The sequence below is a fragment of the Salvelinus fontinalis genome, chromosome 14 (assembly GCF_029448725.1).
Source record: "Salvelinus fontinalis isolate EN_2023a chromosome 14, ASM2944872v1, whole genome shotgun sequence".
In the NCBI taxonomy this organism is placed as follows: Eukaryota; Metazoa; Chordata; class Actinopteri; order Salmoniformes; family Salmonidae; genus Salvelinus; species Salvelinus fontinalis.
In genome coordinates, this window is record NC_074678.1 from 25,009,830 (window position 1) to 25,031,846 (window position 22,017).

A 22,017-nucleotide genomic window follows, 5' to 3' on the forward strand; every position below is an offset into this window, starting at 1 on the left:
TAATGTTGAGGCTGTTACAAATGTACTGCTAAGTGGATACACGTGGCATTCCGGCAACTCTGAGAAAAACGACTTATGCCAAGTTCAAAACAGCTCGGAACTCGTTGTAAAAAAGAATTTGTTCTTAACTGACTTGCCTAGTTAAATAAATACATAAATAGAGCTCCGATTTTCTGACCTGAAAATCACCGACGTCATGATTTGACCTCGTAATTTCTGCGTTCCCACGCATATCTGCCCTCTCATTGGCTATAATTGTCCTACCTGATCTCTTCTGCCTTCAATCATTGAGGACATGCATTTCTTTTGTTAGTGGTCACTCGGCTATCTTGTCAATATAATAGATCATCTTTGATGACGCCACAGGTGAGCAGATAGATTCAGGCCTTTTAACCACTGATGTCAGTTCAGTTTTGCATTTCCCTTCACAAAAAAATTAAGGTTAAGGATGTTGTTGTGAGAATAAACTGATCTTAGATCAGTGTCTAAGGGCAACTTCTAGCTGGATCAAATTGTTTGGAATGCTTGGCTTGGAACCCTACTGTAGCGCAGCTATGCATCATTAGCCCCACAGCTGATAATAACACCCTATGTACAGTTAGGGTGGTTGTTTCTCTAAGACATACAACCAATGATTTTTTGCAGTCTGGGGATGAGGCTTGTGGTTTACATTGGGTCCCAGTGGTATAAAGTACTTCAGTAAAAATACTACAGACTGGAAGTATAAAGTACTTCAGTAAAAATACTACAGACTGGAAGTAATTTTTTGTGGGTCTGTATTTGACTTTACTAGTTATTCTTTACTTTCTTTTGGAATATAGTGAAGTAAAAGTAGTCATGTACTTTTTACTCCATACATTTCCCTGATACCCAAAAGTACTCGTTACATTTCGAACGCTTAGCAGGACAGGAAAATGATCCAATTCACACACTTATCAAGAGAACATCCCTGGTCATCCCTACTGCCTCATTAAACACATGCTTCATTCGTAAATTATGTCCGAGTGTGCCTCTGGCTATCCGTAAATGAAAAAAACAAGAAAATTGTGCAGACTGGTTTACTTAATAAGGAATTTGAAATGATTTATACTTTTGATACTTAAGTATATTTTAGCAATTACATTTACTTTTGATACTTAAGTATATTTAAAACCAAATACTTTTACTCAAGAAGTATCTTACCAGGTGACTCACTTTTACTTCAGTAATTTTCTATGAAGGTATTGTAATGAAACAGGCAGGGAGCAGGTCTCGAACCCTCGACCTCCTAGCCCGAGGTCCGGCGCGCTATCGACTGTGCCGCAAAAGCATGCTCGAGCGGCAGAGTCGATTTCCGCTATAAACCCAGGGTCGTTACAGTATCTTTACTTTTACTCAAGTATGACAATTGGGTACTTTTTCCACCACTTTTGGGTCCTTGCTATCCGGCATCCTTGGGATGTCCCAACTCTGACGTGCATTGAAGTTGGCATTTTAAATGGTTATGGTAGGGGTTAAGGTTACTGTTTAAAGGTAGGGCCGTCCCAAGGATCCCCAAAAGCAATAACTGTTTACATAGAGGGCTGAGAGGCTAAGGCAAATGTCATTAATTTTTTTATTTTTGAATCTATTCTACAATAATGTTTCAAATTCATAACTTGTTTTCATCCCCTAGTATTACATTCAAATGTTATTAAGCCCAACAAAGTAAATGTTGCTGGGCTAAAAACATACAACATTACAAAGAAATTAAACCTAGAATCCTTAATTGAAACAATAACAAAGTCGGCACCCTGCTTCAGTTTTGGAAAAAACCTGAGGGATGGGCCCAGAGAAATGTAACCGCTCTCAAATCATAGACAGAGGATGCAAAGACTGAACATCCATGAAATCAAAATGAAAGTTTTAAAAATGTTGAGGCTACACAGTGTTTGTTTAAATATGCATTGTTTACAAACATTTGAGTAAAATTAGCTTGTATTTTGGGTTTGGATTGGGTATGACATTTAAAGTAAGCGCAAGGCATTTCTAAGTTATATTCTTCAAGAATAAATGGGTACATATAATTAGTCAAAAATAGGATGTAGCAACTAAGGATTCTAGCTTTAAAGTGTGACTGCTTTTAAAAAGCAACAAATCCCTCTGAAAACGGCCTATGTGACAACAAATTAGCAAGATACAGTTATTCTAGTGTCAAAATTGACTACATAGTGTAAAATAATTTGGGTCATAAGGTCATCTCATCTAAAACAGAGTTTGGACCATCTGTACGTCACAACGGGTAAATTAAGCTTGGGTTTTGATTTGATGATGTCCATTTGCCAACTAACATGGGGTGAACAGCTGTGTGGATTGCTCACTCTCCAATTGACAGTGAGACAGACCTGCCCAGCAGCTCTAACTTTGCTTACATAAAGACAACACATTGCGCATTTTTTTACTTGAGAAATACGACACCAAACACCTTAGTTAGATGTAAAATTGCGCAACATCCTCGTCAAAAACGTCAAAATTAATTACAGATTTCTTGAGTTATGTTAGATTCATTCTGGGGATTTTGAGGAAGTGAAACAGGCTTCCGCATCTACAGTGTATCATGGGGGGAAAAACATATTTAACCAAACGCCCAATCGATCCAGAAATCAACATTTTATAATGAGCATCAGAAAAACACGTGCCAATCGGCATGTTCAGTGGCTCTTTAAACATCCAGACACCACGCCTAGCAACTACCTCCTGTCTCCTACCACCCTAGGCACCTGTATAGCTCTGAAAGGGATGACAGACAAGGATGGCAAAAATGCCATATCTATTCACATACAAGTGCATAGAGGCTAGGGGGGGGGGGGGGGGGTGTTGTCTCTGGGCCACACTTTAGTGGTTTATAGCAAAGATGTTCCTGGAGTAGGCACTTCGTGGTGACATTCATTATGGTCACCAGTACATCGTAAGGAGGGAAAAGGTAGAGGTTAGTGTGTGCATACATTTGACCAGATTAGTGAATTACAGACGTGTAACACTCAAAGCCAATCCAGACATCAAGGCAAAAATGTATTACACCACTCTCCTTAAATAATTTTGCTATTTAGAAAACAAGGTTATAGATCAAAAGAAATGACATTACAATCAGCACTGTGGCATCAAGTAAAATCGAATCCCAGCAATTATGAGAAAAGGCACCATACTGTGAATAATGCATAGTGCAATATTAGTGTATTATTTCCAATTCTGTGCATCTATTCTGTGAATTATTGGTTATGAGAGATTCATATTAACATAATTTGTGTTCCCTGATTAGTTGGTAGAACTCATCTTTCACAAAGATGACCTGGCAGATTAATTAACAGACAGTCAGGTTAGTGATTGCTACCTGCTATTGCATTTCTGTATTTCTGGTTAATAGCTCATCTGGATTATGAGTTTGTTTCAGGTCACTGTCCTGGTGTAATGGAGGTGACCTCCTTGGCTTTAGCTCAGTGGGCTAATGGGCATTAGTCAACCAAACCAGTGTTACAATACCTAGTACTCTGGGACCCTCAGTCCTTAAACATATTTGTTTTATACCACCACTAGTACAACTGGTTTAGGTGTACTTGTACTGGAATTGAATAAACAGATGGAATGGCTGAGAATTTAGCACAGTGGGCTAGCATGACTGGGCTAACACCCAGTCACAGCCTGGGTTTGATCCCTGATGGGTTACCACAACACTGGCAGGTATGGTTTGATCTTGTCCTGCCAGGTGGTGGGGTCCAGGGCGATGAGGAGGGATGGGTGGTTGTGTATGTTCCAGTAGTACCCCAGAGCCAGGGCAGCAGCCCCCACGGTTAGGGTCAGGGTCAGGGAACTATGCTTGGGCTCAGGGATGTCCGAGGGCCTGGTCTTCAGGGCTCCTGCCATCCGATCCCACGTAGTCAGGATGGCCTGGAGGGAGAGGTAGATGTTTCAGTTTCTCTAATGTCCCAAGTAATACTTAGGCCAGTATCGAAGACTATTCATTTAAATAGGGAGAATATAAACACATTAATAGTTAGTTCTGAATTTCATCTGATTGTATCGATACCAGAAAACACAACATTATCAGCAGTATATTTTTGTATTAATGCACTGTAGGCCCATCCCTACCTGTCGGGCCCCGTCCCACTGTCCCGGCCCTCTCAGACGGTACTGGTACGGGGTGCATGGCCCCAGCAGCACACACAGCCACACACCAGGATCCCGCAGCAACAGCCCTAGGAGGCTGGGACGCACCCCCACCTGGTAAGCTATCTGGTCCATGTAGTCAATGTAGTCCACCTGGATGGTGTGTCTCTGGGAGGTCACATACCTGAGACAGGAGAGTTAGGCCCTGCCCAAATACAACCCATAGGCCCCCCTCGGTATTTTGCAGATCTGAAGGAGCAGGATATCTAATCAAATCAAATTTGTCACATGTGACTATGCATAGATAGACAGCGAGTAGCAGAAGTGTAAAAACAATGTAAATAGTCAGGGTGGCCATTTGATTAACTTTAACAGTCTTATGGTTTGGGGATATAAGCTGTTAAGGAGATTTTTGGTCCTAGACTTGGTGCTCCGGTACTGCTTGCCGTGCAGTAGCAGACAGAACAAGTGGGTCTAGGGTTTCCGGCATGATGGTGTTGATGTGAGCCATGACCAGCCTTTGAAAGCACTTCATGGCTACCAACGTGAGCGCTACGGGGCGGTAATCATTTAGGCAGGTTACCTTCGCTTTCTTGGGCATAGGGAGTATGGTGGTCTGTTTGCAACATGTAGATATTACAGACTCGTTCAGGGAGAGGTTGAAAATGTAAGTGAAGACACTTGCCAGTTGGTCCGTGCATGCTTGGAGTACACGTCCTGGTAATCCGTCTGGCCTCGCGGTGAATGTTGTCTTGCTCACATCGGCTACGGAGAGCGGCTGGGGCGGCAGGTAGCCTAGTGGTTCGAGCGTTGGACTAGTAACCGGATGGTTGCAAGATCGAATCCCCGAACTGACAAGGTAAAAATCTGTCGTTCTGCTCCTGAACAAGGCAGTTAACCCACTGTTCCTAGGTCGTCATTGAAAATAAGATTTTTTGTTCTTAACTGACTTGCCTAGTTAAATTAAGGTAAAATAAATTTAAAAAAAAGAGCGTGAGCACACAGTCGTCCGGAACAGCTGGTGCTCTCATGTATGCTTCAGTGTTGCTTGCCTCAAAGCGAGCCTAAAAGGCATTTTGCTCGTCTGGTAGGCTCGCGTCACAGGGCAGCTCGTGGCTGGGTTTCCCTTTGTTTTTCCGTAAGATATTTCAAGCCCTGCCACATCCGACGAGCGTCAGAGCCGGTGTAATAGGATTCAATCTCAGTCTTGTATTGACACTGCCTGTTTGATGGAGGGCATAGCGGGATGAATCTCTGAATATATTCCAGTCTGTGCTAGCAAAACAGTCCTGTAGCGTAGCATCCACGTCATCTGACCACTTCCGTACTCAGCTCATCACTGGTACTTCCCGCTTTAGTTTTTGCTTGTAAGCAGGAATTAGGAGGATAGAATTATGGTCAGATTTGCCAAATGGAGGGCGAGGGAGAGCTTTGTATGCATCTCTGTGTGTGCAGTAAAGGTGGTCTAGAGTTTTTTCCCCCTCTAGTTGCACATGTGACATGCCGGTAGAAATTAGGTAAAATGGATTTACGTTTGTCTGCATTAAAGTCCCCCGCCACTAGGAGCGCCGCTTGTGGATGAGCATTTTCTTGTTTTCTTATGGCCTTATACAGCTCGCTGAGTCCTGTCTTAGTCCCAGCATCGGTCTGTGGTGGTAAATAGACAGCTATGAATAATATAGATGAGAACTCTTGGTAGATAGTGTGGTCCACAGCTTATCATGAGGTATTCTACCTCAGGCGAGCAATACAATCGAGACTTCTTTAATATTAAGACGTCGAGCACCAGCAGTTATTGACAAATAGACACACACCCCTGTCCCTCGTCTTAACAGACGTAACTTCTCTGTCCTGCCGATGCACGGAGAAGCCAGCCAGCTCTATATTATCCGTGTTGTCGTTCAGCCACGTCTCAGTGAAACATAAGATATTACAGTTTTTAATGTCCCATTGGTAGAATAGTCTTAATCGTAGATCGTCCAGTTTGTGAGTGAGTGCTACGGGGCGGTAATCAATGATTGCACATTGGTCAATAATACAGGGAGTAGTGGTGGTTTACCTTCTCGTCAGCAAATTCTTACTATGCACTCCGCCATCCTCCCCCTTTTTTCTCCGTCTTTTCTTCACGCTGATGACGGGGATTTGTGCCTTGTCTTGACAAAGCAGTATATCCTTTGCGTCGGACTCGTTAAAGAAAATATCTTCATCCAGTTTGTCACGATCGTCGTAATGAGGAAGAGTGGACCAAGGCGCAGCGTGAGAGAAATAAATCTTCTTTAATGAAGACAAACAAAACACTTACAAACGAAAAAAACAACAAGCGATCGTGAAGCTAAACAAACTACGTGCACACATGCAACATAGACATAGACAATTACCCACGAAAGCCTACTGTCTATGGCTGCCTAAAATATGGCTCCCAATCAGAGACAATGAATGACAGCTGTCTCTGATTGAGAACCATTCAGGCAACCATAGACTTGCCTAGACAACTATACTAAGCCCAACCCCATACACTCAACAAAACCGCCTATACAATACAAACACCCTAAACTAGACAAAACACACAAACATCCCCCATGTCACACCCTGACCTAACTAAACTAATATAGAGAATCAATATAACAGAGGCCAGGGTGTGACACAGTTGGAGGTGAGTAATCGCTGTTCTGATGTCCAGAAGCTCTTTTCGGTCATAAGAGACGGTAGCAGCAACATTATGTACAAAATACATTTAAACAATGCGAAAAAACAAACAAAATAGCACAGTTGGGGCCTCCCGAGTGGCGCAGTGGTCTAAGGAACTGCATCGCAGTGCTAGCTGTGCCACTAGAGATTCTGGGTTCGAGTCCAGGCTCTGTTGCAGCCGGCGGCGCACAATTGGCCCAGCGTCGTCCGGGTTAGGGAGGGTTTGGCCGGCAGGGATATCCTTGTCTCATCGCACACTAGTGACTCCTGTGGCGGGCCAGGCGCAGTGCACGCTGACAGTCGCCAGGTGTGCGGTGTTTTTCCCGACACATTGGTGCGGCTGGCTTCCGGGTTGGATGGGCATTGTGCCAAGAAGCAGTGCGGCTTGGTTGGGTTGTGTTTCGGAGGACGCATGGCTCTCGACCTTCACCTCTCCCGAGTCATTACGGGAGTTGCAGCGATGAGACAAGACTAACTACTACCAATTGGATACCACGAAATTGGGGAGAAAAAAGGGGTGAAAAATAAAAATTTATTAAATTAAGAAAACAGCACAGTTGGTTAAGAGCCAGTAAAATGGCAGCCATCCCCTCCAGCGCAATTATTAAAAAGGTGCAAGCAATATGGTGGAAACTTCCCTAAATCCAATTAAAAAGGTAGGTGGAGCCATCATTATATTGCTTAAACTTATCCTGTCCACTAAAATCTACTAAATCAATCTCAGTACCTCTTGGCAATTGTCTCCTCCTTCTGTTTAATGTCCTTCAACATGCAGTCCATTGAGGGAAGCTTATTCAGTCCTGTGGGGGAAACAGATAATCCAACTGATATACAGCATGGCTCTGGACAAAATAAATGCACCAAAGGGACTGTTATGTCATTTTGATAGTTTTTTAAAAAGAACTGTAAGTGCCTTCTGAACAGAGAGGTATGCTTGTGGGAGCAAGACAAAGAGAGAGAAAGCGAGAGCGGGAAGTTAAACAAGTGGGCCAATGTCTGGTAAAATAACAGTGATGTACCTTTGAAGACCCTGGTGGCCCATCGGGCCTGCATTTCAGAGATGGGCATGATGGCTCCAAGTGGCTGCACCAGCCCTATAACGGCCAGTGTGGGACGCTCTAACCCCGGAGGGAACATGTACTTATACAGACTGGCCTTGTTACCGGAAACCGGCAGCATATTGGACGGTAGGAAGGGGAAGGAGAAGTTGTAGCCAGTGGCAAACACCTGGAAATGAGGTAATGGACAGGTGAAAGGTGGCAACTGTGCATGAGTGTGGGTGTGCGTATATATGACTGTCTTGTTACGCACCACCAAGTCTATGTTGTCCTCCACGGTTCCGTCGTCAAACTCAATGCTGGACCCCTGAAGCCTGCGGATGTTGGGTTTGACCTGCACTGTGCCAGACAGGATCCGGTTGGGCAGCTCATCATTCACTGTAGGGTGCTGGCTTAACAGCCTGTGACATACACAACAGGTTTAAAATATACTTAGTTCTCTTTCTTTTTTTCTTTCTTTGTATGTGTGCTCTTACCTGTGTTTGGGCTGTAGAGAGTAGAGGCTGTGGTTGAATCTCTGGTTGATTTTGTTCTCTCTCAGTCTGCAGACCAGGCCAAAGGGCAGTACAGACTTGGCTATATTTAGCACCCTTCTAAATAGAACCAACGCAATGTTAGTGTACACTGAGTATACAAAACGTGAAGAACACCTGCTCTTTCGATGACGTAGACTGACCAGGTGAATATAGGCAAACGCTATGATCCCTTATTGATATCATGTTAAATCCACTTCAATCAGTGTAGGTGAAAGGGATGAGACAGGTTAAAGAAGGATTTTTAAGCCTTGAGACAATTGAGCTATGGATTGTGTGTGTGTGCCATTCAGAGGGTGAATGGGCAAGACAAAAATGTAAGTGCCTTTGAACGGGGTATGGTGGTAGGTGCCAGGTGCACCGGTTTGTGTCAAGAACTGCTAAACTACTGGGTTTTTCACACTCAACAGTTTCCCGTGTGTATCAAGAATGGTCCCCCACACAAAGGACATCCAGCCAACTTGACACAACTGTGGGAAGTGTTGGAGTCAACATGGGCCAGCATCCCTCTGGAACGCTTTCGACACCTTGTAGAGTCCATGCCCTGACGAATTGAGGCTGTTCCGAGGGCAAGGGGGGTGCAACTAAAATATTAGGAAGGTGTTCCTAATGTTTGGAATACTCAGTGTATGTTACTGATGGAACGCAACCTCCTTCAAGTGGAATCCATTGATCAGGCATGTTTCTGAAACGGGTGACATCTATGACCAAGCACTTTCTTTCACCTGTCCAATAATTTCTTATCATTTTGCAGACATTTTGCATTTGTAATGTTTTTAAAGTGTAAGGCGCAAAAAGGTGATTTCCAGACAATCTACCTGTTCAATTCAAAGTCAATGGGCACCCCTTGTTGACCCACACGGTTGAGGATCCATGCCCCACGCCTGGTACTGAGGAATACCTGGAGAGAGAGATGGGAGAGTGGGGGGAAGAGCATGGAAGAGGAGGAGGCAAAGACAGGCAGAGAGGTCAGAGGATGATTTGACATAATAAAATGGTACTGGATAGACAGACTTGCCTTGTTTTACTGTTTCAGTCTTCTGCCCAAGTTTGCAATCTTATCTCAGTACCTCTGAGCATATGACAATATTGTCCCCACCTCACTACACACAGCAAATTGGGTTACATTTTGTGAGTGTGTTCAAATGGTTTTGATCATTTCTAGGAAGCCGTTTGATATGAATATGAACTGATTGTTACAAAATGCCCTGTTTGACTGGGGCCTACTTGGTGGCGTGTAAAACGTTTTGCTTGGTCGTTGTACCTGTTAGGATTCTAACTCCCTGCTCTTCTACTGTACCTGTTTGGTGACCCTGCTGAGTTCCACAGCGATGTCTCCTCCAGAGTTGCCGATGCCGATCACCACCACCCTCTTCCCCCGCCACTCCTCTGCCGTCTTATAATCCCGACTGTGGAAGTACTGGCCCTTGAATGTGTCAATACCTGGAAGACAGGCCTGTGTCACTGACTGACTGACCACCCCGTACAGTACTACTAGGGGTAGTAAGTGCACAGTAAGCGAGATAAGACTGTGGCTGAAATGAGACAGAGAGCAAATGAATCAAGACATTTCACATATGGGTTCTGTCCGATTTGTAAAGAGTGATCATGTACTTGATATTTACTGTGTTTCTAACCAACAGATAAATACCTTTTAAATCTGAATCGGACTTCAACCTACCTATCATCCGCCATGCATTGGTCTCTATCACGACTAAGTTGCGACAGTGCCCTTCAGCCACTATTATGAGACTGCTTGATCAACAAACCTTAAAATAGAGTTGAGATAAGACCAGACTCGGGGTTGGAGCTGACAAAAACTATATATACAAAAGTATGTGGACACCCCTTCAAATGAGTGGATTTGGCTATTTCAGCCACACCCGTTGCTGACAGGTGTATAAAATCAAGCACACAGCCATGCAATCTCCATAGACAAACATTGACAGTAGAATAGCCTTACCGAAGAGCTCAGTGACTTTCAATGTGGCAACGTCGTATGATACCACCTTTCCAACAAGTCAGTTCGTCAAATTTCTGCCCTGGTTGAGCTGCCCCGGTCAACTGTAAGTGCTGTTATTGTGAAGTGTAAACGTCTAGGAGCAACAACGGCTCATCTGAAGTGGTAGGCCTTACAAGCTCACAGAATGGAACAGCCAAGTGCTGAAGCGCGTAGCACGTAAAAATCATCTGATCTTAGTTGCAAAACTCACTAGCGAGTTCGAAACTGCCTCTGGAAGCAGTGTCAGCATAAGAACTGTTCGTCGGGAGCTTCATGAAAAGAGTTTCCATGGCCAAGCAGCCGCACACAAACGTAAGATCACCATACGCAATGTCAAGCGTCGGCTGGAGTGGTGTAAAGCTCGCCGCCATCGGACTCTGGAGCAGTGGAAACGCGTTCTCTGGAGTGATGAATCACACTTCACCATCTGGCAGTCCAACGGACGGATATGGGTTTGGCAGATGCCAAGAGAACGCTGCCTGCCTCAATGTATAGTGCCAACTGTAAAGTTTGGTGGAGGAGGAATAATGGTCTGGGGCTGTTTTTCATGGTTCGGGTTAGGTCCCTTAGTTCTAGTGAAGGGAAATCTTAATGCTACAGTATACAATGACGTTCTAGACGATTCTGTGCTTCCAACTTTGTGGCAACAGTTTGGGGAAGGCCCTTTCCTGTTTCAGTATGACAATGCCCCTGTGCAAAAAGCGAAGTCCATAAAGAAATGGTTTGTCAAGATCGGTGTGGAAGAACTTGACTGGCTTGCACAGAGCCCTGAACTCAACCCCATCGAACACCTTTGAGATGAATTGGAACGCAGACTCTGAGCCAGGCCTAATCGCCCAACATCAGTGCCCGACCTCACTAATACTCTTGTGGCTGAATGGAAGCATATCCCTGCAGCAATGTTCCAACATCTAGTGGAAAACCTCCCCAGAAGAGTGGAGGCTGGAATAGCAGCAAAGGGGGGGGCCAACTCCATATTAATGCCCATGATTCTGGAATGAGATGTTCGACGATACTTTTGGTCATGTATTGTATCTACAGGACACAGTTCAAGGTTCACTCTGTATTGTGCCAATGTCTAAAATAAAACCCTATTCCTTAGGGGTGCTGCGTCTAAAATAAAACCCTATTCCTTAGAGGTGCCACGTCTAAAATGATATACCTTAGGGTGGGTGTCATTTGAGATTGGCCTAGTATCTGAGGTCACTGTGTTGTAGGCTACCTGGGAAATCGTGTAGAGGCAGGTTGGGGTGACAGTGGTGTCCTATACAGATCATCACAGCATCAAATATATGTTTCTCCTTCTCTCCCTTCTTGTTCTCCGTCTCCACATCCCACTGGCCCGAACGAGAGAAGTCTGGTCTTGGCTTCACCTGGAGGACTCTGATCTAACTCACACACACACACACAAGTACACGCACGCACGCAATTGTATCAGTGTTGTGTAACATATGCAATGTTCTAAACGCCTCATCTCCCTGAGTACAACCTTGAAACTGTATAAATGATTGCTGTGACCAGGAACTGAGCTCCTACCTGGAAGCGTATGTGCTTGGTGAGTTGGAAGTGTTCGGCGTACATGCGGAAGTAGTCCATGATGAGGGAGTTGTGCATGTAGTTGGGGAAGTGGGCTGGGATGGGAAAGTCAGAGAAACACATCATCTCCTTGGAGGTGTTGATGATGACAGAGTGGTAGATACTGGCCCTGTCAGCCTCTGGGTTCTCCTAAGGATGGAGAGAAGAATAGGTGTAAAAGGTCAGAAAATTATTTCCCCACACTTTTTATGAGTGATTCAGACAAGGAGATGAAGCCACTTTAGCCTATGGAGATGGAGAGAAGATGAGGCCACTGTATCTAGAGCAGTGTTAATTTTGGCAGCTATTTTAGATTTTGTTTTAGTGTTAGCCTTTATGACTAAAATACCTTTTAATAGTAGCAGGGAAGACTTATTTTGCTACTGAGTCCAGCAACCAAAAACACGAGTCATTGCTAAAATATAACTTAAGCCAAAAGCACATCAATTTCAGGGACAAGTGCATCGGGGCACGGGAGGGAGCAACATCACTAACTGAATTAGAGATTGAATTTAACACTGCTTATTGCATTGCCAAAGAGGAGATGGCCTTTACCAAATTCAGACCCATGTTACTCTCCCAGAAAATAATGGATTACAAATCTACCCGACATATGGAAACGAGGTGTCCTGCGCAAACATTATTGGCACCATCGAGAACACTATCCGGGAAGAGGGTTAGTATTACCCGGGATCCTTGGGACGCATCTACCCTAAGCCTTAACCCTAAAAGCAAGTTGATTTAATAGCTAGATTATTGATCAAAGAAATTGACTTGTTATTGTGAGAGGCGACTAAACATTTATTTCATTATCAAAGTATCAGCTCATATTCAGCATGTTGCCTTGTTACAACATAAATATTATTAGCTACATAGTTTTGTATTATTCTGTTAGCTGAATGCAGTTATGGATAACAGTTCAGTTTGCAGTTGCACTTTTAAATCCAATAAAGATTGTCATAATCATCTATATACATTTCTTTGCTGTTACACTTTAGAATACAATCAATGTTCTGTTTTGTATATTACTTTGTCCAAAACTAGTCACCTATGCAAATATGTTTGCAGTTGCACTTTTGAATAAAATGATTAAAAGTTGTTTTTATTGTAATGTCTTTCCCACTCTAGTGATGTGTTCTACAACATCAAGGTAACAACTGATAACAATTAGGGATGATAGGACAGTCATTTGCAGTAAATTTTGTCTGGTGCTCCTTTCTTTTTGAAGTTAGTAGCAGCAATGCTACCAATTAAAAATGTTAATTTAGAGCACTGACTATACTCCTAATATTCAGCAAATAGCATGAAAAAACAACTGCAGCATTTGCGGCCCGTGATAGCGGCAACACAGATGAATAACAGCGCATATGGGAAAATAGAGCTTCTGATGTGATTAAAGCTAAAATAGCCTAAAGGAAAGTAAGAGAGAGTAAACATTATTGTTTCTAGTTTAGGTTAGTTACAATTGAAGTGTATTGTCCTCACTGCGCATCAGTTCAAAAGATTGACGAGTGACTGAAGTGACCGCCCGGGAGCTGTGTGTCACGTTCCTGACCTATTTATGTTAGTTGTTATGTGTGTTAGTTGGTCAGGACGTGAGGTTGGGTGGGCATTCTATGTTTTCTGTTTCTGTGTTGGTTTTGGGTTGCCTGGTATGGCTCTTAATTAGAGGCAGGTGTTTGGCGTTCCTCTAATTAAGAGTCATATTTAGGTAGGCGTTGTCACAGTGTTCGTTGTGGGTGATTGTCTCCTGTGTTTGTGTATGTCGTTGCGCCACACGGGACTGGTTTCGGTTTGTTTGTTAAGTGTCATTTATGTGTAGGCTTTTTCCCTGTTCGTGCGTTCTCGTGTGTTATGTGAGTCCGTCGTTCAGATCTGTTCTACACCGTTTATTTGTTTTGTTAGTGTATAGTCAAGTTCGTGTTTTTTCGTCTTGTCATTAAATTCATTATGTATTCAAACTCCACTGCGCCTTGGTTCAATCCCTGCTCCTCTTCGGATGAAGAAGAGGAGGACAGCCGTTACAGAATCACCCACCATACCAGAGCCAAGCAGCGGAGTCAACGGAGAAAGGGACAGGAGAAGAAGGAGCAATGGACATGGGACGATGTTTTGGACGGAAAGGGTTGCTACACTTGGGAGGAGATCCTGGCTGGGAGGGATCGCCTCCCATGGGAACAGCTGGAGGCACTGAGGAGAGCAGAGGCTACCGGGGAGAGGAACCGGAGCTATGAGGGAACGCGTCTGGCACGGAAGCCCAAAAAGCCCGTAAGTAATTCCCAAAAATTTCTTGGGGGGGGGCTAAGAGGTAGTGGGCCAAGGGCAGGTAGGAGACCTGCGCCCACTTCCCAGGCTTACCGTGGAGAGCGGGAGTACGGGCAGGCGCCGTGTTACGCAGTAGAGCGCACGGTGTCTCCTGTACGAGTGCATAGCCCAGTGCGGGTTATTCCACCTCCCCGCACTGGTAGGGCTAGATTGAGTATTGAGCCAGGTGTCATGAGGCCGGCTCAACGCGTCTGGTCTCCAGTGCGTCTCCTCGGGCCGGCATACATGGCACCGGCCTTACACATGGTTTCCCCGGTTCGCCTACATAGGCCGGTGCGGGTTATTCCACCTCCCCGCACTGGTCGGGCGACCGGGAGCATTCAACCAGGTAAGGTTGGGCGGGTTCAATGCTCAAGAGTGCCAGTACGCCTCCACGGTCCGGTATTTCCGGCACCACCTCCCCGCCCCAGCCTAGTACCTACAGTGTCTACACTACGCACTAGGCTACCAGTGCGTATCCTGAGCCCTGTTCCTCCTCCACGCACTCTCCCTGTAGTGCGTGTATCTAGCCCGGTGCCTCCAGTTCCGGCCCCACGCACTAAGCTACCAGTGCGTCTCCAGAGCCCTGTACAAACTGTATCTTCTCCCCCTACTAATCCTGATGTGCTTGTCCTCAGCCCGGCGTCACCAGTGCCGGTACCACGCATCAGTTATAGAGTGGGCTTTGAGAATACAGTGTGCCCTGTCCCTGCTCCCCGCACTAGTAGGAAGGTGCTTATCATTAGCACGGTGCCTCCAGTTCCGGCACCACGCACCAGGTCTACAGTGCACCGTATCCGGCCAGAGCCATCCGTCTCCCCAGCGCCATCCGAGCCATCCGTCTCCCCAGCGCCATCTGAGCCATCCGTCTCCCCAGCGCCATCTGAGCCTACAGAGCCATCCGCCAGACAGGAGCCGCTAGAGCCGTCAGCCAGACAGGAGCCGCTAGAGCCGTCAGCCAGACAGGAGCCGCTAGAGCCGTCAGCCAGACAGGATCTGCCAGAGCCGTCAGCCAGACAGGATCTGCCAGAGCCGTCAGCCAGACAGGATCTGCCAGAGCCGCCAGCCAGACAGGATCTGCCAGAGCCGCCAACCAGACAGGATCTGCCAGAGCCGCCAACCAGACAGGATCTGCCAGAGCCGCCAGCGAGCCATGAGCAGCCAGAGCCGCCAGCGAGCCATGAGCAGCCAGAGCCGCCAGAGAGCCATGAGCAGCCAGAGCCGTCAGAGAGCCATGAGCAGCGAGAGCCGTCAGCCTGCCATGAGCGTCGAGAGCCGTCAGCCTGCCATGAGCGTCGAGAGCCGTCAGCCTGCCATGAGCGTCGAGAGCCGTCAGCCTGCCATGAGCGTCGAGAGCCGTCAGCCTGCCATGAGCGTCGAGAGCCGTCAGCCTGCCATGAGCGTCGAGAGCCGTCAGCCTGCCATGAGCGTCGAGAGCCGTCAGCCTGCCATGAGCGTCGAGAGCCGTCAGCCTGCCATGAGCGTCGAGAGCCGTCAGCCAGCCATGAGCGTCGAGATTCGTCAGTCAGCCATGAGCTGCCCTTCAGCCTGAAACGGCTAGATACCCAGAACTGCCCATCAGTCCAGAGCTGTCTCTCTGTCCGGAGCTGCCTTTCAGTCCGGAGTTGCCCCTCTATCCTGATCTCCCTCTATATTCTTATCTATCCCTCTGTCTTGATTTATCTCTCTGTCCCGGTGCTGTCCTTATTAGTGAGGTTATTAAGAGGATTTTGTGGGGGTAAAAAGAGGGTGGACATTCTTAGAGGGAGGAAGCTAGGATGGATTATGGTGGGGTGGGGACCTCGCCCGGAGCCTGAGCCACCACCGTGGTTAGATGCCCACCCAGACCCTCCCCTAGACTTTGTGCTGGTGCGTCCGGAGTTCGCACCTTGTGGGGGGGGTAATGTCACGTTCCTGACCTATTTATGTTAGTTGTTATGTGTGTTAGTTGGTCAGGACGTGAGGTTGGGTGGGCATTCTATGTTTTCTGTTTCTGTGTTGGTTTTGGGTTGCCTGGTATGGCTCTTAATTAGAGGCAGGTGTTTGGCGTTCCTCTAATTAAGAGTCATATTTAGGTAGGCGTTGTCACAGTGTTCGTTGTGGGTGATTGTCTCCTGTGTTTGTGTATGTCGTTGCGCCACACGGGACTGGTTTCGGTTTGTTTGTTAAGTGTCATTTATGTGTAGGCTTTTTCCCTGTTCGTGCGTTCTCGTGTGTTATGTGAGTCCGTCGTTCAGATCTGTTCTACACCGTTTATTTGTTTTGTTAGTGTATAGTCAAGTTCGTGTTTTTTCGTCTTGTCATTAAATTCATTATGTATTCAAACTCCACTGCGCCTTGGTTCAATCCCTGCTCCTCTTCGGATGAAGAAGAGGAGGACAGCCGTTACACTGTGTGTGAGTCAGGGCAGATCAACTTACAGACCACGTAAATGAAAGACATTAATTCTGCCAATGAGAGGATTACATTAAATATTCTACAAAGGTTGGACAAAACAGATGATGTCATATTGAATGTCCATTAGTCACACTTGTAAATCTCATCGTCACATTTTTTCCCCGTCAACTAAAATGAAAGCTTAGCTATCATTTTAGTTGATGGGGAAAAAATTTGTTACAGCTATCGTTTTATTCATGGCATCCCGTCTCATTACCATCATTCGTTTTCATCAGGGAAAATAGGATTACAAATATTTTTCGGCATAGTCAATGTTGACGAAATGAACACTGATTGAGATGCAGCAGTCCGTCTTACCTTGAACCTCCACAGTCCCCCGATGTCATCACTGCTCTCGAAGCAGGTGGGCTCCAGACCCTCGTCCAGACAGCTCTTGATGCTGGTCAGACCTGAACTTCCCCCTCCAATCACACACACGCGCCGTGACATATCGTCTGTCTGTCTGTCTGCAGAGGCAGGGAAAGACACAGTATAACGCAAAACATTAGCAGCCTACAAAAAAATACATGCTGTCTGTCTCCACAGGAAGGACAGAAGTAGAGAGGAGATTCAGTAACTCATGAAGGATAAATGGAAGTGAATACTGTATACAGACTAGATCTAAATCTATTCAAACTCTCCAATCAGAGGGGTGGGTGTGGTCGCTGGTGAGCTGCTTGTTTACCAGTCATGCAGCACAGGCTACTGTAGCCATTGCTGAGTATCTCAACTCCATCCATATCAAAAGAGGCTGCTGGGAGGAGCTATAGGAGGACGGGCTCATTGTAATGGCTGGAATGGAATCAATGGAACGGTATCAAACACATGGAAACCACATTTGACATTCCAGCCATTACAATGAGCCCATCCTCCTATAGCTCATTCCACCAGCCTCCTCTGGTCCATATATACTGAGTTGAGCTGCGATTTGTGTAGGCGCAGTCTACCACCAACTACATGGAGTCGCTATTAGTCGACACTGAGCAATTCCACGGAATCAGAATGATGCTGAGACTTTTCACTTCAACAAACAAAACCAATGATTTCAAAGGTAAACAAACCATACAACTCTATGCACAAGGACTACTTGTAACAATGTACACATTTACTTGAAGAACAGTGCAGATGCCAAGTTTGGTAACAAAATGACAGTTTGTGCTGTCATTCTGTTACGGCCTAGGTCAATCACTGCTCAGATAGAGAAGATTACCAAAGCCTACGCTCTGTATTTTCTGCTGGCTGCCCCTCCACAGAAAGCACTGAGCTAGGCTGGAACACCTGCATTTTGGAGTTGCCTAAACAGGTGGGGCTCAAAACACCTGTCCTGAATGACGGGATGCCACTAAGCATAAATAAAACAGTGCTACACTTTTTTGTTTTCTAAACTCAGCAGAGAACATTCTCTCGCTCCATTCAGCTCAGCTCTAATCTTGAGGGGCGTATCTTTAAAACATGCATCCAATCCCCTTGATCCCTTACATAACTAGACCAATCACATGCTTCAATGTGCAGTCTTGCCACAGTCTTGCCACAGTACTGTGGCAAGACAGGACAATGACAATATACTTTTTTCTATTGTATTATTGACTGTATGTTTGTTTATTCCATGTGTAACTGTGTTGTTGTTTGTGTCGCACTGCTTTGCTTTATCTTCACATTCTTGTTCTCAACTGCTTTGCTTTATCTTCTCAGGCCAGGTCGCAGTCTTGTTCTCAACTAGCCTACCTGGTTAAATAAAGGTGAAATAAATACAGAAATAAAATGATAGCGCGTCAAATGTATGTCACATCCTTGCAAAGTTATTGTTAACGTTATAACGCATAATAAGACACTGTTATAGTTACATTGTTCTACTATTAAAGTACGACTTCGAATAAAACCGTGGTCTTACCTCGTATTATCCCGAAAAAAATCTGCAAATAGAAGTTCAGGAAACTTGCATGTTGCAACACAAATCGTCAAATGTATAATGTTGAGGGCAGAGTCTAATGCATGGCGCGTATAGGCTGGACTGACTGAGGCTGTCACAATCGTCAAAGGGAGAGTGAGAGGACCAAGGCGCAGCGCGTGGAAAGTACATCTTCTTTATTAAAGAAAGAAGACGAAAACGACACGAACACTATACAACAAAACAAAACAGACGACCGTGAAGCTAATCAAACATAAGTGCTGACACTAAACACTTAGACATAGACAATTACCCACAAAACCCTAGTGCCTATGACTGCCTTAAATATGGCTCCCAATCAGAGACAATTAATGACATCTGTCTCTGATTGAGAACCATTCAGGCAACCATAGACACAGCTAGACTTCTATACTAAACATAAACCCAACTACTCTAATAAACCCCCTAAACCTTACAACCACCCTAGACACTACAAAAAACACATACATTCCCCATGTCACACCCTGACCTAACTAAAATAATAAAGAAAACAAAGAATACTAAGGCCAGGGCGTGACAGAGGCGGTCTGTCTGACTTCATTTGAACGTGCCTTCTCTTTATTAAAGGGACACTTACAAGCCCTTAACAAACAATGCAGATAAGAAAAATAAGTGTTAAGAAAGGGTAAGTGTAGGGGTTAGAGTTTAGGCAGTGGTGTAGTGGTGCCAAAAATATGAACTAAAATGTCCTCGTTTCAAACATTTAAGGAACTGGACAAATATAGTGATGCTATTGATAGGTCTAACCGTCTTATGGGAGATGGAAAGGATTTCCCTAAAATGTTCAAAATTAAATGTTAACTCGCTACAAAGTAGCGTATGACTACTTGGATGAATTATATAATGATTATTTGCATCATTCCAGTGGCCATTTGTTTTGCAAACTCAATCTCATGTGGCTACAAGATCACACAAGATGGCGCTGACAGAGAGGGCTGCCTGGCTTCTAGTCCTTAGGAAACTTTGCAGTATTGTTTTTTTATGTATTATTTATTGCAAAATGTACAATAATTTCGCTACCCTCGCAATAACATCTGCTAACCATGTGTATGTGACCAATAACATTTGATTTGATTCACAGAAGCAGAGGTAACCAAAGAACAGTGCTAGCTGCCTGTGCACTTGAATTAAAGGGTAACTACAAAAAAATATACTGTATATATTTATTTATCCCAGACCTCAAAAGTGGTCTCCTGATGTGGTTTAAGCATAGTTCTGGACTTATAACTTCCAATGTTGTTGTTTTTCTATTAAAGTGTGACTTTGAAAGCAAAAACCTGAAGAAAAAAAAGAAACCTGTGAATTTATGACTCAGTTGACAGCGTCTTTTATCTAGTTCAATAATAGGCCTACTATTAGCCTACATGCACAGTACAGTTTGGGTTGGCCTGACTGAAAAACCAATATGATATTTATCATTTTAGGTCATTCAGAGTACATGTTACTGTTTCTCCTATAATTTTTCCACACGGGCACCTTTCCTTTGCCGGGCAGGCCGTTTGGGAAATGTTAAGCAAAATTACAGTATACCCACTTCTCCAGACAGCACTTGCATGGCGCGTACAGGCTGGACTGACTGAGGCGGTCTGTCTGACTTCATTTGAACTTGCCTTCTCTTTATTAAAGGGACACTGCAATTGGGGATTCTGGGAATTAAAGAGCCACTGAACACGCAGATTTGGCACGTGCATTTTTCTGTTGCTCATTAGAAAAACAAGATTTCAGTCTTGGAGTCATCCCCAGAATGAATCTAAGATGACTCAAGAAATCTGTAATTAATTTATGTTTTTGTAGAGGATGTTTTAGTTGCATACTTTTACATCTAAGGTGTTTGGTGCAGTATTTCTCAAGTAAAAAATGTGTGACGTGTTGTCTGTCGGAACTGCTGGGTATGTATGTCACATCCTTGCAAAGTTATTGTTAACGTTATAACGCATAATAAGACACTGTTATAGTTACATTGTTCTACTATTAAAGTACGACTTCGAATAAAACCGTGGTCTTACCTCGTATTATCCCGAAAAAAATATGCAAATAGAAGTTCAGGAAACTTGCATGTTGCAACACAAATCGTCAAATGTATAATGTTGAGGGCAGAGTCTAATGCATGGGGCGTATAGGCTGGACTGACTGAAGCGGTCTGTCTGACTTCATTTGAACTTGCCTTCTCTTTATTAAAGGGACACTGCAATTGGGGATTCTGGGAATTAAAGAGCCACTGAACACGCAGATTTGGCACATGCATTTTTCTGTTGCTCATTAGAAAAACAAGATTTCAGTCTTGGAGTCATCCCCAGAATGAATCTAAGATGACTCAAGAAATCTGTAATTAATTTATGTTTTTGTAGAGGATGTTTTAGTTGCATACTTTTACATCTAAGGTGTTTGGTGCAGTATTTCTCAAGTAAAAAATGTGTGACGTGTTGTCTGTCGGAACTGCTGGGTATGTATGTCACATCCTTGCAAAGTTATTGTTAACGTTATAACGCATAATAAGACACTGTTATAGTTACATTGTTCTACTATTAAAGTACGACTTCGAATAAAACCGTGGTCTTACCTCGTATTATCCCGAAAAAAATATGCAAATAGAAGTTCAGGAAACTTGCATGTTGCAACACAAATCGTCAAATGTATAATGTTGAGGGCAGAGTCTAATGCATGGGGCGTATAGGCTGGACTGACTGAAGCGGTCTGTCTGACTTCATTTGAACTTGCCTTCTCTTTATTAAAGGGACACTGCAATTGGGGATTCTGGGAATTAAAGAGCCACTGAACACGCAGATTTGGCACATGCATTTTTCTGTTGCTCATTAGAAAAACAAGATTTCAGTCTTGGAGTCATCCCCAGAATGAATCTAAGATGACTCAAGAAATCTGTAATTAATTTATGTTTTTGTAGAGGATGTTTTAGTTGCATACTTTTACATCTAAGGTGTTTGGTGCAGTATTTCTCAAGTAAAAAATGTGTGACGTGTTGTCTGTCGGAACTGCTGGGTATGTATGTCACATCCTTGCAAAGTTATTGTTAACGTTATAACGCATAATAAGACACTGTTATAGTTACATTGTTCTACTATTAAAGTACGACTTCGAATAAAACCGTGGTCTTACCTCGTATTATCCCGAAAAAAATATGCAAATAGAAGTTCAGGAAACTTGCATGTTGCAACACAAATCGTCAAATGTATAATGTTGAGGGCAGAGTCTAATGCATGGGGCGTATAGGCTGGACTGACTGAAGCGGTCTGTCTGACTTCATTTGAACTTGCCTTCTCTTTATTAAAGGGACACTGCAATTGGGGATTCTGGGAATTAAAGAGCCACTGAACACGCAGATTTGGCACATGC

General features: G+C 44.4%; 1 protein-coding gene across 3 annotated transcripts; it reads right to left on the reverse strand.

The window, feature by feature from the left end:
• Positions 1-1,580: 1,580 nt before the first annotated feature.
• On the reverse strand, positions 1,581-20,891 carry LOC129869684 (flavin-containing monooxygenase 5-like). Of its 3 annotated transcripts, none has more exons than XM_055944338.1 (12): positions 20,673-20,891; positions 17,037-17,185; positions 11,940-12,128; positions 11,626-11,791; positions 9,702-9,844; positions 9,220-9,302; positions 8,345-8,461; positions 8,122-8,269; positions 7,830-8,037; positions 7,538-7,610; positions 4,105-4,306; positions 1,581-3,903 (listed from the first exon to the last, which is right to left on the reverse strand). In XM_055944338.1, the coding sequence occupies exons 2-12, from the start codon at positions 17,166-17,168 to the stop codon at positions 3,679-3,681; spliced, it is 1,686 nt and encodes a 561-aa protein (XP_055800313.1). In that variant the 5' UTR covers positions 17,169-17,185; positions 20,673-20,891; the 3' UTR covers positions 1,581-3,678. The 3 variants fall into 3 exon arrangements, with proteins under 3 accessions (XP_055800313.1, XP_055800314.1, XP_055800312.1); XM_055944339.1 differs by lacking the exon at positions 20,673-20,891 and adding an exon at positions 18,610-18,742 and having other exon boundaries at positions 8,345-8,458; XM_055944337.1 differs by lacking the exon at positions 20,673-20,891 and adding an exon at positions 18,610-18,741.
• Positions 20,892-22,017: the final 1,126 nt, after the last annotated feature.